At 38.4% G+C, this 19,080-nt stretch overlaps 1 protein-coding gene across 3 annotated transcripts in view; it reads right to left on the bottom strand.

Moving 5' to 3' along the window:
• LOC129005706 (nicastrin-like) overlaps window positions 1-19,080 on the bottom strand; it is a 41,875-nt gene that overhangs the window by 1,732 nt on the left and 21,063 nt on the right. The window contains exons 13-15 of one of the 3 annotated variants that reach the window (XM_054434673.1): window positions 8,167-8,359; window positions 6,714-6,789; window positions 1,401-4,190 (exon numbers count right to left, since the gene is read on the bottom strand). In XM_054434673.1, the coding sequence (XP_054290648.1) occupies window positions 4,182-4,190; window positions 6,714-6,789; window positions 8,167-8,359 (278 nt within the window). In that variant the 3' untranslated portion in view covers window positions 1,401-4,181. Of the gene's footprint in view, window positions 1-1,400; window positions 4,191-6,713; window positions 6,790-8,166; window positions 8,360-19,080 lie in introns of those variants that run through there. The other 2 variants (XM_054434675.1, XM_054434674.1) reach the window with 2 other exon arrangements.

Raw genomic sequence — 19,080 nt, 5'->3', positions numbered from 1 at the left:
CTTCTTGTTTTGCGTAGCTACTCATTTATTTTTGCGAATAACAGAAACCATATACAGTAGACCCCTTCATAACCGACCCTAATGGGGACCGGGCCTAGGCCGGATAACTCAAAAGGTTGGTTAAAACGGGTTAAATGAAGTGCTATTCATTTGGAATTATATAGGTAATCATCATTTTGAAGTCATACTTGATAAAATAAACTACTTTTATCTCCTTTTTCGTATTGATAGAAAAGACACAAATAAACACAAAACACAGTTAAGTCAAATAGGCCTACTTTCAGTGGAATAGATAATAGTACTAGGCAAGAGTCAATAAAAATTCCTATTTTAATAAATTTAGTACTGTAGAGTATTAATTGATGTTTTCCAAATCCATCGAAATGCAGTACAGAACCTTTTGTCGAAATTAAAGATACAAGCAACCACCATTTTGTTACAAGACAAGATGTTTATTTATAGCCTTTCACTGGACGCTAGAGGCACAAGAACTATCTTGACCTTGGAGTGGTTAACCCACCTTCCTTGCCCTCCCTACAAGTTGCGTTGTTTGTTTACTCCAGCGATAAGACAATCAGTTCTCAAAATCGTACCGCACTTTACGATGTTATAAATTTGCCGCACAGATAACAAATCAGATCAGATGTACCAACAATGATGACAAAATGATATATTTTTTGTGATCAATACAAAATAACTTATTCTGAGTCATATCCTGTGGAGATAAGCTATGGTTCAGTTCTCATCACCCAGCGTGGGAACGGAAATGACGAGATTCCTAGAAAGCGGCGGTTAAACTGAACTGCTCTCAAAGCAAGGTCGGTTAAAACACACTGTATTATTTTACGATCGAAGGCGAATAATCCGATTATCGGTTAATACGATGTCGGTTAAGAGGGGGTCTACTGTATCACCCAAAATAAGGTGTGGTCAGGTAAAACAAACAATTTTTTTCTATGTTATTACTTATAAAAGTTACCAACTTGTAATTTTTACACGTAGGGAATCAATCAAACTTTATAATAGTAGTGCAATTTGGTGTCTGGATTAATCTTAACATTTGTAAATCAAGTTTACTTTAAAAAAAATGTTTTTAACATTTTCATTTTTATAATCTTTATAATTTAATTTTTTTAATTTTATTTTATAATTTGACTATCCAATTACCACTTTTTTGTTGATAATTTTACTGTGAACAAAATGGCGAAACAATCATTAATTTATTACCTAAGTTTTTCTTTCTATAACAATTAGAGTAAGAGTCTACAAAATCAGTAAAATTAATTGCCGACAGAGGGTGCTGCAGGCAGCGCATTAATTCCTTTTCAAATGGGTAAGCTAGAATAGAAACACAGGTTTGAAAAATATTCAGTATTCAAATTGAGTTATAAATATTTATTTACAAGTTTTTCAGTTTTAAGAAGTAGGCCTAATGTTAAAAGATTGCACACATCCATAAGGATATTTTTTTTTAATCAACCAACAATAAAAAAAATAAAATGCAAACATAAAATAGCTTATTCCCTATATGGGAAACTCGCTAAAAGTGAATGTACAGTACATGTATGTATATACTAGGAAACATAACTATAAGTGCATAAATACACAATTATTATCTCATGTATTATTTATATAAATTATTTTTACGCCACACTACATTATTTCGACGAACTTCCCACGCAAGTATTTAGTCCAGAAAACAGCTGTTTGCCGCCAGCTTATTCAAATGGGGTTTCATTGCGTACTACTGTGCTGCAATGAGTTTTACCGGACACCAATCAGCTGATTGTACTGTATTTAGGTGGCAATGAGTGGTTATAAACAAAAACATAACCTCTCAATGACTAGAGATTTTTATTCCTTTAGTTGGTGGAAATATATAAGGATTTGTCCAGATTTAGTAGTATGGCGCAAACTATCGTACGTCACTCGTCCAAAATGTGTGTACCGGACTCGTATGGTAATCCCGTACTCGACTTCGTCTCGCACGGGAACGACCACACTCGTCCGGTAAACACTTATTTTCAGGACTAGTAACGTAATATACTATAACACGACCTCTATACTTTAATGAAAAGAGAGATTTCTCAAATCATTTTATACAATAGAGCTTAAAATGTCATTGTTTAATAGATAGAATACCACGTATAATTTTAAGTCTATTTATTTTATAAAACTGTACACTGACAATACAATGAAAAAGTACATAGCTAAAGGTTTAGTTCGTTTGGACTACAGAAGCTGTGGGAAGAAAAATTTGTATCCTATCAATATGGAAAATAGGACAAAAGCACTGCTTATATTGTTTTTTGAAAATTAATAATTATGTAATGTTTTTGTTTACCTGCTTATTTACATACCAAAAATTTCAAACAGAAAAAGTACTACGTAACGAGCTGAAATAGGTAATCAGAATTAATTTACTTGATTTTAATCCTACCTAACTAAGGAGTACTAAAGTAAATAAGTTACTTTAACACAGATTATATAAACACATAAAATCTTTGTTCAACTACAAAAATATACAGTTTATCCTAAAAAATCAAACTAGCTAATAAATTCATTGCATTTAGCAACATTGTCTACATACAATAGATACATAAAGTAGACTTTCCATCTCAGTTGTAACAGTGAAAGACAATGTTTAAGGTTTCATGTCTGGCATTACCGAGTGTGCTGCTGTCTACAAAAATTTTACTTTTTAAGTTAAGGAATTGATTTTGCTGTCTGAATTGTAGGCTATTAATTTGTTTTGGTATCAGGACATACATAAAATTTTACAGACATTCTTGCTGGTAAACACAGTCTACAACTTAAACAAAATTGAAGCTTAAAATCAGCATATTGTAATGTTTTCATCATCAGAATAAAAAATAAATGCATGAATTAGCCAGACCATATCGATAAGAAATTTATATTCCTGTACAGACATTTAAAGCATACCTATTCATTTTGGGACTATATAACATCACAAACACTGATAGTTTCTTAAAGTCATGCTTATGTACATATATTCAGTTTATGTCAAGAAGTAACTTTGCTTCAAATCTTGCAACCAAACTTAAGTTCATTAACACTTAAAAGCTGTGTTGTAGCGTACCAGGACAACAATCATACGATGAATGCAGAAGCAATAAAATTACTAATCAATTGTGACAAAATAGTTAATTACTAACAACAAAGTTCATTTTAATGGTCTAAAATTTGTAGATAGAAAATAAGTTTCCATACAGGTTCTTTACTAGCATTAGCATAGGCCTAATTTTGACCCAAAAAATAATTAATTTTCTATGTAGAAAAATAGTTTGGTAGGTACAGTTAAATTAAATGGCTAAGGTGAATCCAAAAATCTTGGAAAGACAGACAAAAACTTCCACAATGTGCAGTAAGTTATAATTTCTACCTAAATAAGTTTGGTTAATTGTTATGATCAAATCGGCATAGCAAATAAGCCCATGCCGAATATGATCTTGAACTTGGACTGACTAAAAATGTAGTAAGTTACTTACATTTTGAGGTTGAATCACTAAAAATGTATCATTAATTTTGTAAACAGTAACTGGGTTAAAATTTAATTTTAAGTTAGTTAAAAATATTAATTTACATTATTACAATATCCAAAAGGTTGTTACAACACGTTTTTTCAGATATTTGTTTCTTCATTGGTAAAATTTGACTTAAAACACCAAACACATTGTGAAAATATTAAACAGAACAAAAAAACATAGCTAGTTGCCACTGAAGTTTTTATATTTTCATATTTTGTAATATTTCGTCAAAGTGTTTGTTGTTTGATGTTAAATTTTACCTATGACTAGCCATATTATTATGTACTGAAGTTGGGACAGTTGCCACTAAACATGTTGTAACAACTATAGCATGTGGTAAAAATATACTGTAGGCTACATTAATTTAAACCAATAACCAGGAGTAGACAATTTAATGATTAAAAACACTACAAACTAAATTAATTAAATACCAATATTTAGAAACTACATGAAAAACTGATTTAATCAACAGTTTCTCAACACAGTATCACAGTGGAGGGGGGTGGGGGGGATCAAGTAGGTCCAATCCGAGAGGCAAATCTCAACATCTCGCGCCGAGGTCAAAGGGCGACGCTGCGACTCGAGTCCAGCGTCTGGAGAGAAATGAGATTTGCGTCGTGATCCTAGCAGCGCTCACAAGTGCTGTGGACAGTGGAGTGGGGGTAAAATTAGGAGACACACCAATCAGTTCATGGGCAGTGAAAATGATGGGATTGTCAGGATAGGAAGGGTAGGATGGAGGTCAATTCTTTGTATGATATCAAAACCTAATTACTTTTTTTGAACAAAACAATATGTAATTTTCAGTCTGGTTTTCACCAAGGGGGAGAATACAAACTAAAAGATTAAGTTAAGTTTGAATTGTCTGAGTAACCGAGAGTTTATAGTGTTACCTGCAGATCTGTTGACTCTCAGTAAGAAGTGCAAAAGCAAATAATTCGTGTTGTGCAGACCTCTGTGACGTTCTAAAATGGGGTGAAGTGGCCAAGTAATGAAAGACATGAGAATTTCGTAAGCAAACGTAACCCCAAAAACGTCTGGATTTTAGACGCAAAAAGCTATTGGCAATACAAAAAAAATTCTCTTAGGCTTCAGTGGCCTCATAAGGTGAGAAAAGAATAGTTTTTACCTAGGCTGTGGAAGAATCCATTTGATTTATAGTATAGTTTTACATTTGGCGAAGTGTGCATGCTTTTTTGAGAGGAAGAGGTATTAATAAGTAAAAGGTACTAATAACACAGCTTAGTTAATTCTAGGGATGGTCAAGTCTCAAAATTTCGGGAAATTTTAAATCTCGTTACACGAGATTTCTTTTTGGCCAAGATTTTTATCGAGACGAGAATAAAAAAAAAAAAAAAAAAAAAAAAAAAAAAAAAAATTAAAAACGCCTGCAGAAAGTCAATGCAATACCCGCAATACAGGAGCGTGTTGTAGTTGCGTTTCTTTTGCGAAGGCGTTCTTAATTAATTAATTCTTTAAATGTAGAATGTTTTATTACTATAAAAAGTCAAAACAAGTAACTATTTTATAAAAATTAATATTGCTTTTATTTTATGATTTATTTTATTTTAGGATAAGTTGAACTCTATCCTAACTGATATCACTATGTTTCCTAATCGTAGGCATTTTTAATAAGTTAGGGGTGATTAGTAAAAAAATGTTATGCTGATGTTTTTTAATAAAAGATTGTAAATATTCTTGGCTATTATCATTACTTTTGTATTTAAACAGTCATCTAACAATGTTACAAAATCAGGTAACAATTTGAACGTGCATTTCCCGTTGTGTATGAGAAGGGAAATCCCGTCTCGATCTCGTCTCGAAATTTTATGAGAAATAAAAAATCTCGTCTCGTCTCGTCTCGAACTAAAAATCCAATCTCGTCCATCCCTAGTTAATTCTAATGTTAAATGCATTTCCTTCTCTAACAGCAGACTAAAGTTGGTATGAATGACAACTTCATAAATGAGACTAGTTTGAACCAGACTAAATTCTTTTTGTCCTAGGACGCTAAGTACGAGCCCGGAATTGTTTTCACATTACTTTAGGCTAGACCTAGGGGTACGGCATTATCACTTAGATAAAATCCATTGGTGATTTGGCGAGATTCGAACCCGGGACCCCAGGAACCGGAGTCCTGCGCTCTAACTACTAGACCTGCTCGCTCCCCCTAAACCAGACTAAATTAAAACAGCATTGTTGTATGTTGTATTGTATTTAGGAAAACTTGTTGAAACATTAATAAATCATGCCTTTTAATTACTTTTCATCAATTAAATCATAATTTAGCTCTTACAGTGATAAAAAATACCTTGAGAACTATTATAAAACTCTAAACCATTCTCCCTCAGAACTAAAATTTTCATCTCAGAATTTGAAATAAATAGAAAATTTAATTTTGTTTTAACTTTGAATATGATATAAAACATAAATAAGACAAGATAATCAAACTTAACAGTAATAGATTAGCAACATTTTAAAATTGTTGGATAGCCTAGTAGTATACAAGAGGACGATTAAATAAAATATTGTTATAAAATTAGCAGAGGAAATTGCATGCGGTTAGTTAACAAAAATAGCTTTAAATCTACATTTATAAGCAAATGAAACTGACCAGCAATTTTGTAAATTTATTTATAACAATATAAGGTCATCATGCATCAACAGTTTTAAAAGCTCTTCTACAAAGATACACCTTAACCTTAATAGAAAAACTAATTCCAAAAAAGGAAACAAATATTTAAAATACATCGAAAGATACATTTTTACACCAGATAAATGAGGACAGTTGTTTATTCAAATCTGAACATAATTTAGAAATAATGTATAAGAAAAATCAATAAACAGACATAGAACTCTTTAGATTTCACCTTCTATTTTTATAATTTAGCTGGATAAGTTTTAATACCATCACCACTACTATCTGATTGCTAAGGGACACTCTATAGGCACTTTTCACAGAAGTTACAAAGACTAGCGTTGTCTGTAAAAGAGTGAGATTATAGGTTTCATGGTAGTCAATGAAACCTAAATTTTACTCTATGTTACAAAACGCTTAAATCGACAACTTCTGTGAATCACCTCTCTAAAAGTGTAAACCTTAAACCCCACCAGGCATGAGCTGTGTTAAGTGTTTCAACTTATTTTCCAAAATGCAATACATACCACGTTTCCATACACAACTGAGTCTTTCATTTGCTCTAGTAAGTAAGTAGTGTCCCGCGGCATATCATTTGCTACCCTAAAACATTATTTGGCTGAATCAAGCCCCACACAACAAATAGGCATTACAAATAAAGAGGTCTTTCAAGAAGGTATAAATGATAAGATTCATTTCATAATGTTATGAACAATATTTACTCAAGCGAAACATGTAGAATATTTTGAAAACGCATATAATGCACACATAGATTTTAGGCGAGTCAGTGGCTCAATCTGTAGCGCCACGGACTTCAGACTTAGGCAGCTATGTTGAGGGGTTTGAATCCTGGTACTTGCCACTACTTTTTATAAGTAAAGTCAACCCTTGTACCACTGTACCGGCTCACCCCTTGCTTTGCTAGATACTTTTCAAACCCCAAAATTTCTAATCTTGTAATTGGAACTTAAAGAATCGTATCCCAAATTTAAATCTCAAAACTCAAACACAAAAAAAAAAAAACAAGCAAACATAACAACAAATTTATTATGCAGTAAAAAGTGAAAGATTACAGTTTTCAGCAACTGAAAGAACTAAACTTCTGATCCTGACATCATGACATGGAATATGTAACTAACACACTTTATACCTAAAACATATTTATTTTAAACAATAAAAACTTAAACAAATTATTCCTGAAACTAACATGAAGTTCGCTTTAAATTTCAATGTATAAAAGCAAAGCATAGGAGTTCAGATTAGGCCTACTTGGAATTACAGTATACTTTGTCGGAACTTTACCTGCTTCGTAATTAGACAACTTGGAAACGTTGAACTATGATTACTAAGCACTTGAAACTGCGATGATCGTTCGTTTTACGATAGCTTAAAATTGTGAGCTTATAATAATTAAGGCATTTACTCCCACCTGACCTGATATACAGATTAGTGAGACAGCTGGTAGAAAACGTGTACTGTAGAGTCCCGCAAACTTGGCATAATGTGGACTGGAAGGGTGCCGAGTTTGTGAAATGCCGGGTTATCGGGAACTAGGGTTAAAAATGAGAACAATACAATTTTTATTCCTTTTAGCTGCCTTATTTATTTATATTTATATTACAAGTCAGTATCACGTCATCAGATATAGTACAACAAATCCTTAGTACGAGTTGTGAATGATTTGACTTGAACCCATGTTTAACTCGGACTCAAAAAAATCACTAATTTTCTGAGCCAGGTGATGGCCGAGTTATCCAGACTGCCGGGTTATTGAGTGCCGAGTTTGCGGGACTCTACTGTATAGGATTTCTGATTACTAACTAGTCAAAATATATATTTAATATTTTCTCAGAATTAAAAGTAATTAAAACAAGGAAAATACTCATAAAATATTTATTTTTAAGACTTTCTCCTTGATTAACTATGGGAATATCTCTTAGAAATATTCCAACTTGGAACTATAGGAAGATCCCTACTTACAGAGGATTAAAAAGCTCATCAGCGTTACGGTTGACCCAGTAGACGGATAGGAACGAGAGAAACAGGACAACGAGTCCAACCATCATAGTGTTCAACTCCTGGCTGTGTGACGGACGCAGGAACATGCGTAGACTCAGCTCAGGCCATACTGACTCTGTCCAAGACGAGAACTCTCCTGAGGTCCAGTTGTAGTCTGCGTAACAGTGAGAATAGTTTGAAAAACAAAACAGAGTGATTTGAATGTACTATTAACCAAACACTAGGGACAGATAGGTCCTTAAATTTGGGGGGGAAATAGATTACCCTATTACCCATCATTGGGACAGAATTAAATTTAATTAAGGATTTTGTAACCCGCTTCCGGGTGTGTTTCGTTAATTTGTCGGGTCGGGGCGTTACGCGTCCCTGATAGCCTAGCCGAGCCGGGTTATTCCGGGGGTCAATTTTGGTCGAGTTTCCCGCTTTTGTCTCCTAACGTCGTTTTCCTGGCTCAGGCGGGAATATTTTGCCTCTTGGCTTTATTCGTGCCTCATCATTGCCAGGAAACGAGTGAATAAAAAAGGGAGGGCGATATTTTGTTTCGAAGTTATAGCTTCGTGCGCGACTCTGTTCACAACCTCCTCGGTGGAGTGTTAATTATTTATTTAATTTAATACCCTACGTCCATGCGCCACGGACCGAGCAGAATTAGTTTAGATGCGTCTTTATTATTTAAAATAATACAATGCGTTTCGGGCGAGTGGACTAGTTCAAAGCCCCGTGAGAGAGTAGGAATATGGAAAGGTGCAAACGAACATACAGAGTAGGGCGGAAAAGGGTCGTTATAGAAAGAGTAACATACGAGACACACACACACACACACACACAGACAGATTGAGCACACAAAGACTTATTTCAAATAGATTAAGCCTAACTAAAAACTAACTTATTCCCAGATTTTCCGGGATAGCTTAGGTCTAACTTATAAATAACTTATTTCCGGTGTGCCCGAAGTAATTAAAGCTATCTTATAAATAACTTATTTCCGGGTTTTCCGGAATAGATTAAATCTAGCTAATAACTAACTTATTTCCGGGTTTTCCAGAATAGGTTAAAGCTAACTTATAACTAACTTATTTCCGGTGTGCCCGAAGTAATAGAGAAAGAAGAAAGAAAAGTTTGTTGCAAGCAACAAACATTCATAGTCATAAAGTGACAGAGTAGGAGACTTATAGCTAAGAGCTTAAGTGCTAATTAAATCTAACTTATTTCCGGTGTGCCCGAAGTAATAGAGAAAGAAGAAAAGCTACTTAGCAAACTACAGCTAACCAAAGCAGTTAGCTGCACACACACAACACATACGATACACAGATCACTCAATTAGCAACAGTCCAGGAATCGAGGAAATGGTGAAGAATGGACACAGAAGTTGGGGCTTAACTATCTAACGTCACGGCGAATTAAAATTCCCAAAGCCAATACGAATCCCCAAAGCCTTAGTTAAGCGTTAATAGTCAAAGGTTAAGCAAAGGTTAAGCGTTATGCTAAGATTTGAAGCAATTTCTAAGGTTAGTGTGTTAGTAGCGGAGTCGTATCATGAGTTAGAATATTTAAATGCATATTGTTCAACACATCAATAATTAGTGGAAGGCTAAATGAATAATTAATAATGAAGTGGCAAATATAGTAAAGCAACTACATAGAACATTAACACTTAATAGCGGCTAAGCAACGACATAGAACATAACTACTGTGCACTGGTTCTAGTATAAAAGATAATGAATAGCTACAATGGTTAGTATAGTTCTGAAATATGTACAAGCAAATTAAAGCGGGTTAGTTAGTAAAGAAGCCAACAAAGTATTAAAATCACTCTAATAAATCCACTATTAATTAACTCTTATTCCCATAGATAAAATACCTCACAGCTGAAGTGCTGCTACAGTAATTACGAACAACATTGACTACAAACTAAACACCACACATTATATTTAGGTACCGGTAACACCGTGTTCTCACGGACCTACGCGATAAACAAAGCAAACAAAAAAACACACGAATATGAAAAGCCACCTTGCGTGACCGAAACCGATCGAACTTGAATAGATTTAAACAATACAAATAAAACAACACAATTAAAACAGAAAGGAATTATAACCGGGCGGATCTCGTTCTGACCGTTACTTCTTTGAACTCACGGTCTATAAGTTATGTATTGAACGAAATTAAGATATTCCAAAAATCAAAGCTGATCGTTATATATTTACAGAGTTATTTTAACAAAACAGATAACACTCTATGTTATAGTAAAACGATAAAGATATTCACCGGTTTAAATAAATCGATCTCTGTTAATAATTCAATTAAATTTAAGACGAAACTTCCCGCGGACGTTTGACTTAAATAGCGTAATTAATTAACAGGAAATAAACGATAGCGAGTGAGGTCGAGTTATCCTAGGCGCCCTAGGATATTAACAACGGCGAATGGCGTCCACTTACTTGGCGTGAGCGAGAGTGTAGAGTCGGGCGTCCGTCTTCTGCCTAATTGCTCAGGCCACTGCTCCTGCTTCCTGCTGACTGTCGACTCTCGCCGACCCCGACTCACTGTCTCTGCGAGCGCCGCGCACATCCAGCGCTGTGGCTGGGGTTCCTGCGCAGGCGCGGGCGACTCATGCGCGGCCCGGTGGCACGGCGGTGAACCACAAGATCAGCTGTTGCTGAACTTGTGTCATCTGCTAATTTCTTTTGTTTACATTTTGAAACTTGACGTCGGTGAATTGGCGAGGCGATTCTGCCAGTAAGGGTTTAGTTTGATTATAAATATTCACGAATTTTATGAACCCTTACACTCCCTCCCCACTTCGGACAAAGTAAAAAGAAAATGACCAAAAAGAAAAAATACGTTTTCTTTGGCTTCGAGAATGTTCAGCGGTATAGGTACTTATATGCAAGCTGCTGCTGGTGTGAGAAAAGTGTAAGGTGAGGTGCTTTATGTGTCGTGAAAAAGCTTCAAATCCTTTACATGGACATGCCCCGCGGGCTTCCCCTTTTCGTCTGTTAACATGAAGATGTTTGCGCCTACTTTGTCTGATATCACGAACGGACCCTCATATTTCGCGGCTAGCTTACCCGCAACAGCGTCTACTGCGGAAGAAAGCACGTGATTTCTTTTTAAAACCCTCTGGCCAACTCTGAACGGATTGTCACGGCGGCGGAGGTTGTAGTATCGAGCTTGGTTCTGGTACGCTTTCTCCAGATTCTCCTTTACTTTCCCTATTAGCGCGTTCATACGAGCATTTCGCTCCAGTATGACCGCCTCAAGTGGGGGTTCGATTGGATCGTTGCTGCCTTGCAGAGTATCACGATAAAGTGCCCGCGGCATCTTTATTTCTCTGTTCAGATTCAGCATTGCGGGAGAGTATTTAGTGGAGTCGTGGATCGCCGAATTCATAGCAAAACGGAATTCGGGGAGCTTCTCGTCCCAAGCGCGATGGTCGTCTTTCACGAACTGCGATATCATCGTTTTTAAGACTCGGTTTGCTCGTTCTGTCGGGTTTTCCTGAGGCGAGTACGGTGCTGTGAACTGAAGGCGAATGCTCCATTCTTTTGCTAAATCGCGAAAAATGTTGGAGGTGAATTGCGTCCCATTGTCACAGATGATCACATCTGGTGCCCCATACCGAAATAATACCAGTTCTCGGAAATGATTTACTACTTGTTTAGCGGTTGCTGACCTCAGTGGTGCGACTTCTACCCACTTAGAGAAGTTGTCCTGAATAACTAGGGCGAATTTGTTTCCTTTTTTCGAGCGCGGCAACGGACCGATCAAGTCAAGGGTTACCGTGACCCAAGGAGCCTGAGGTCGTCGAAAATACATTTTCCCTGCAGGTTTGCGATGTTCTACCTTGTACTTTTGACAGGACAAACATTTCCGGACGTGTGACTTGACGCTTGATTGCCAACCAGGCCAGTAGTACCTTGCGGCTACCCGTGCCAAGGTTTTCCTAATACCAAGATGGCCTGCTTCAGGGCGATCGTGGTTTTCTTCCAATACTATCGGACGAAGGTTTGGTGGGACACAAAGTTTCCACTCTGTGGTAGGGTCGTAATTATTGTTACGATTTCGCGTCGACATTTTACGAAGGAGTTTGCCATCCTCAGTTAATCTGTAGTTCTCAAAACTATCTGGGTTTTTCTGAACCTTGCCAAGAATGTGGAAGTACCAGTCTTTCTGTTCTTCGTGAGATACGGACGGTTCCTCTGGGTCTTGTGTATTAATTAAACAGGTCGGGGAAATCTCTTTAATCTGAGCGACTTCTTCACTCATTTCAGTAGTGTCGATTGCAGGGAGAGCGTTGCGAGAAAGTGCGTCAGCCACTTTATTTAGGGAACCTTTCCTGTAGCGCACCTCAAAGTCTAGCTGTTGTAGCTCAAGTGCCCAACGTGCCAAACGACCAGTTGGTTCAGGAATTCGCATTAGCCACTTAAGTGCTTGATGGTCAGTTATAACTACAAAACGATACCCTTCAAGGTATGGGCGGAATTTCCGAGTGGCCCACACTATACCTAAACATTCCTTCTCCACAGCTGAGAATTTCTTTTCACTGTCAGAAAGCAATCTACTAGCGTATGCTATCACCACTTCTACGCCTCCTTGCTTTTGAGTCAACGCGGCTCCTACTCCTTCATTGGATGCGTCTGTACTCAATTGAAATTCTTCCCTAAAATCAGGGCATGCTAAAGTTGGTGCATTGGTGAGATTTTCTTTCATCTCATTAAACGCTGACTCTTGTTTGTCAGTCCAGTCCCACCGAATATTTTTCTTCAGTAGTTTGGTCAGTGGGGCAGTAAGTTTAGCAAAGTTTGGTACGAACCGGCGATACCAGGACGCGAGTCCTAGGAAACTCCGCAAATTCTTTACAGATTTCGGCCTTGGGAACTCTAATACGGCCCGAACTTTTTCGGGGTCTGTGCTGATACCACGATTATTAACCACGTGACCTAGATATCTAAGTTCTGTTTTACAGAACTGACATTTCTCTGGGTTGATCTTGAGGCCCGCACTACGTAGCCGTTTGAAGACCTCTGCGAGAAGATCTAAATGTTCCTCAAACGTTGGAGTTACTAGTACGATGTCGTCCAAGTAGCTAAATGCTCTTGGTTCTAAATCGGGTCCAATGACCGTGTCGAGTAGTCTTTGGAAGGTCGCTGGCGCAGAGTGTAATCCAAACGCCATTCTTTTGAATTGGAAAAGGCCTCTTCCCGGAATGGTGAAGGCCGTTACGGGTCTACTGTCAGGATGAAGTGGTACCTGCCAATATCCATCCTTAAGGTCGATAGTCGATATATACTTAGCTTCCTTGAGCTTTTCTAATGTGGCATTTATTTGTGGGAGGGGATAAGCATCCTTTTCGCTAACAGAATTGACTGATCTGAAGTCAATACAAAACCTATATTTGCCGGAAGATTTCTTTGTTAACACTATGGGACTGCTCCAGGGACTCTTGGACCGTTCAATTATGTCCTGAGCTATCATGGCCTTAAGGTGTTCATCCACCACACCTTGCATGTGGGGGTTTAAAGGACGATGCCTTTGCTTTATTGGGTCGATTGTTTTGAGCTTGATTTTATGTTCGGCCAAAGTGGTAACACCTGGGACTTCGTCAAAAAGTGCCAATTCCTCTTTTAGGAATTCATCCAGCTCCTTTCGTTCGTTTGGTTGCAACTCAGCAATCGCGTTAAGTGGTGACTCTGAATAATTCAATCCTGACCCAGATTCAGGATTGATTAGAAATTTCACTAATTGGAGTTGATTAACGATATCCATGCCTAATGCCACATCGACTGTTAAATTGGGTAAGTACAATGCTGATAAATCATATTCTGAAGAAGAAAATCCAAATGTAAAATCATATCGTTTTGTGGCAGACGTTTGGACTCCATTTGCCAACTGTAAGAGTTGACTTATTTGTTCGGGTACTATGCCGGCGTTTTGGAGATGATCTTTCACTTTTTCCCCAATTATGCTAATCATAGCTCCGGTATCTATAAGAGCCTTGAAGGTTTCACCTAAAATTTTGATATTTACAAAGGGCCTATTGTCTCGCGTGCTTGAATATCCACAGCTCGCCATTGGTTCTATCGTTGGAGTTGGTTTGTCTACTTCGACTGGTAATTGTTGGACGAAGTGGGCCCCAGCGGTCCACTCGTGGCTGGGACCCTCCCGGCGTTTCCCTGCCTACATGGGCAATTAACTGTTCGCATGCCTTCCTTTTGACAATAAAAACATTTTATTATTTTGGGCTGTGGACAATCGTTGAACCGGTGGCCGTTTTCACGGCAGTTCCAACAAGTGGGAACTCTATCATTGTTCCTTGCATTAGGAACCGGCTTTTGCCAATCCTTACGAACTGGGAAGACTGGGGGTTTATTGAACCCTCCCGCGCGTGCGTTTTGGGGTCGAGGATCGTCCTCTACGTTCCTAACTCTACTTTGAAATACGTTTGTGGGAGTCTGTTTCCTCACCGGGGAAAATTGTGGTCTCTCTGGAGTGGCGACTGCGTTCACGTTTCGCGGATTCCTATTTTTAGCGTAATAAGCAGTCTCTGGTACGAGAGCTTGTGCGGGGTTCGGTGGGGGTCGGTAGAGATTTCTATCTCTAATGTAAGATTCGTATCTTTCGGCTTCCTTAATCATGTCGGCTAAGCTAGAACACGAGTCTCTTCTCAGTGTCAGCTTATACTCGGGTCGCATGTTGAGGAATAACCTATCAAGGGTTTGATCTAAGCTATAGCCACCACATCGTCGGATAAGAGTCGTCAGTGCGACAACAAAGCTGCGAAATGGTTCATTTTCGCCTTGAGTTCGAGAGCGAATCTCGTCTTCAAGATTTCTTTTGTACCCCGAGGGCAAGAATTGTACCTCAAAAGATTCTTTGAAGTCCTCAAAAGTTTGCCAGAAATCCTTATTATTTCTGTACCATAGAAGTGCGTTTCCACGCAACAGCTCAGGAAGAGCTTTCAAAATATCAGCGGGGGCTATCTCGTAGCACTGTCTTAATTCTTCTAAGCGCTCTAGAAAAGATACGGGGTTACGGTCTCCGTCGTAGTGGAGATTCCACTTTCTAGCTATGTTACAAATCGCTGCTGCGGAAAGCGGATTAGCGAAATTGGTTTCCCTTGAATACTGTAGAGGTGCGTTATTTGATTGGAAATTATGTTGAGGACGTGAAGTCATTTGCACATTCGTTGCTGGGGACACACTTGTGTAAGTATTTAAGTTCAACGGGTAACGGACCTCATGACGCGTCGTTGGCGGGAGAGCGGCGTCGTTTACCATAGAAATGACTGAGAGCATTCGTTTTACCGTGTCCACGCTCGCGTCAGGCGGCAGGCCAAGCATTTCCCTTACAATGACTGATTCGTCGCTGGTCACGTTTCTGTCGTCGTTACTATAACTAGTAAAGTAATTATCACCCCCACGTCCGCTTGGAGGTATAAATTCACTAAATTCCGGCCCGGCTTCTGTCGCTGGCAGAGCGGATTGTCTTAAGAATTCAACAAAGCGGCTCCTGAGAGTATCGCTGTTACCCTCAGTGTCTAGACCGTATTCGCTCATCTTTTCTTTTAATTCGTTTTTCTTAAGATAATAGACCCAACCCACTTTTCGCGAGGTTGTAAGGTCTGACAAGTCGCGCCCTGATTCCATTCTTTGTTTTGGGATCACGCCGGTACTCGTAAACGTTGGTAGGGGTTGTCCTATTGAAGGTACGGAAACAGCGGTAAGTGTTTGCGTCGTGTGCGTCAACAAGGTCGTAAGTGGACCCGTAGTCGTTTCGGGCGTACTCACGGTCGCGTGCGTTACCCCGTCGTTTTTCTCATTTGCGCCTGCCATTTTTCTCTCTATTTCAAACAATATATTATGCGATAAGTCCCTGTTCGGGCGCCATTTTGTAACCCGCTTCCGGGTGTGTTTCGTTAATTTGTCGGGTCGGGGCGTTACGCGTCCCTGATAGCCTAGCCGAGCCGGGTTATTCCGGGGGTCAATTTTGGTCGAGTTTCCCGCTTTTGTCTCCTAACGTCGTTTTCCTGGCTCAGGCGGGAATATTTTGCCTCTTGGCTTTATTCGTGCCTCATCATTGCCAGGAAACGAGTGAATAAAAAAGGGAGGGCGATATTTTGTTTCGAAGTTATAGCTTCGTGCGCGACTCTGTTCACAACCTCCTCGGTGGAGTGTTAATTATTTATTTAATTTAATACCCTACGTCCATGCGCCACGGACCGAGCAGAATTAGTTTAGATACGTCTTTATTATTTAAAATAATACAATGCGTTTCGGGCGAGTGGACTAGTTCAAAGCCCCGTGAGAGAGTAGGAATATGGAAAGGTGCAAACGAACATACAGAGTAGGGCGGAAAAGGGTCGTTATAGAAAGAGTAACATACGAGACACACACACACACACACACAGACAGATTGAGCACACAAAGACTTATTTCAAATAGATTAAGCCTAACTAAAAACTAACTTATTCCCAGATTTTCCGGGATAGCTTAGGTCTAACTTATAAATAACTTATTTCCGGTGTGCCCGAAGTAATTAAAGCTATCTTATAAATAACTTATTTCCGGGTTTTCCGGAATAGATTAAATCTAGCTAATAACTAACTTATTTCCGGGTTTTCCAGAATAGGTTAAAGCTAACTTATAACTAACTTATTTCCGGTGTGCCCGAAGTAATAGAGAAAGAAGAAAGAAAAGTTTGTTGCAAGCAACAAACATTCATAGTCATAAAGTGACAGAGTAGGAGACTTATAGCTAAGAGCTTAAGTGCTAATTAAATCTAACTTATTTCCGGTGTGCCCGAAGTAATAGAGAAAGAAGAAAAGCTACTTAGCAAACTACAGCTAACCAAAGCAGTTAGCTGCACACACACAACACATACGATACACAGATCACTCAATTAGCAACAGTCCAGGAATCGAGGAAATGGTGAAGAATGGACACAGAAGTTGGGGCTTAACTATCTAACGTCACGGCGAATTAAAATTCCCAAAGCCAATACGAATCCCCAAAGCCTTAGTTAAGCGTTAATAGTCAAAGGTTAAGCAAAGGTTAAGCGTTATGCTAAGATTTGAAGCAATTTCTAAGGTTAGTGTGTTAGTAGCGGAGTCGTATCATGAGTTAGAATATTTAAATGCATATTGTTCAACACATCAATAATTAGTGGAAGGCTAAATGAATAATTAATAATGAAGTGGCAAATATAGTAAAGCAACTACATAGAACATTAACACTTAATAGCGGCTAAGCAACGACATAGAACATAACTACTGTGCACTGGTTCTAGTATAAAAGATAATGAATAGCTACAATGGTTAGTATAGTTCTGAAATATGTACAAGCAAATTAAAGCGGGTTAGTTAGTAAAGAAGCCAACAAAGTATTAAAATCACTCTAATAAATCCACTATTAATTAACTCTTATTCCCATAGATAAAATACCTCACAGCTGAAGTGCTGCTACAGTAATTACGAACAACATTGACTACAAACTAAACACCACACATTATATTTAGGTACCGGTAACACCGTGTTCTCACGGACCTACGCGATAAACAAAGCAAACAAAAAAACACACGAATATGAAAAGCCACCTTGCGTGACCGAAACCGATCGAACTTGAATAGATTTAAACAATACAAATAAAACAACACAATTAAAACAGAAAGGAATTATAACCGGGCGGATCTCGTTCTGACCGTTACTTCTTTGAACTCACGGTCTATAAGTTATGTATTGAACGAAATTAAGATATTCCAAAAATCAAAGCTGATCGTTATATATTTACAGAGTTATTTTAACAAAACAGATAACACTCTATGTTATAGTAAAACGATAAAGATATTCACCGGTTTAAATCAATCGATCTCTGTTAATAATTCAATTAAATTTAAGACGAAACTTCCCGCGGACGTTTGACTTAAATAGCGTAATTAATTAACAGGAAATAAACGATAGCGAGTGAGGTCGAGTTATCCTAGGCGCCCTAGGATATTAACAACGGCGAATGGCGTCCACTTACTTGGCGTGAGCGAGAGTGTAGAGTCGGGCGTCCGTCTTCTGCCTAATTGCTCAGGCCACTGCTCCTGCTTCCTGCTGACTGTCGACTCTCGCCGACCCCGACTCACTGTCTCTGCGAGCGCCGCGCACATCCAGCGCTGTGGCTGGGGTTCCTGCGCAGGCGCGGGCGACTCATGCGCGGCCCCGGTGGCACGGCGGTGAACCACAAGATCAGCTGTTGCTGAACTTGTGTCATCTGCTAATTTCTTTTGTTTACATTTTGAAACTTAACGTCGGTGAATTGGCGAGGCGATTCTGCCAGTAAGGGTTTAGTTTGATTATAAATATTCACGAATTTTATGAACCCTTACAATTTTCTCAGAGCGGAATATGTTCCAAACACTGCGAGTGACAATGATGACGTCTTTGCGATCACTGGAAATGTCGCCGATATTATAGGTGAGGATGGTAATGTCTTCATGATAGCGGGAAATGTTACAACGGTTCCGCAAACCCAGGAGACAATAATGTCTCCGTACTCGTGGGAGATGTTCAAGATGGCAATACAATCCGAGGAGCAGTTCACAATGGGTTTGTAGTCATGGGAGATGTTAACGATGTCGCCCTGAGTGCATGACATGTTACTGATGGTGCTATGATTGCGGGAATGTTTATGATGCTGCTTATAGTCACTATGACATTGCCGCTGCAGGGACCACTAAATAGCAGGCATAAAACAAATACTTTCTCACACAAAATTGTAGATACTTTCCAAGGAATTTTAAAACCCTGTGACATAGTGTTTCTATAAATAAAGGAGCAAAATTTGACAGTTTAATTGTTCAGACCAATATGCTATTTTACTATACCTGTGT

This window comes from Macrosteles quadrilineatus, unplaced genomic scaffold, assembly GCF_028750875.1.
Source record: "Macrosteles quadrilineatus isolate MER2022 unplaced genomic scaffold, UCM_ALF_1.0 Scaffold_31__1_contigs__length_1484076, whole genome shotgun sequence".
NCBI lineage: Eukaryota > Metazoa > Arthropoda > Insecta > Hemiptera > Cicadellidae > Macrosteles > Macrosteles quadrilineatus.
This window is presented reverse-complemented; position numbering and strand designations above follow the sequence as displayed.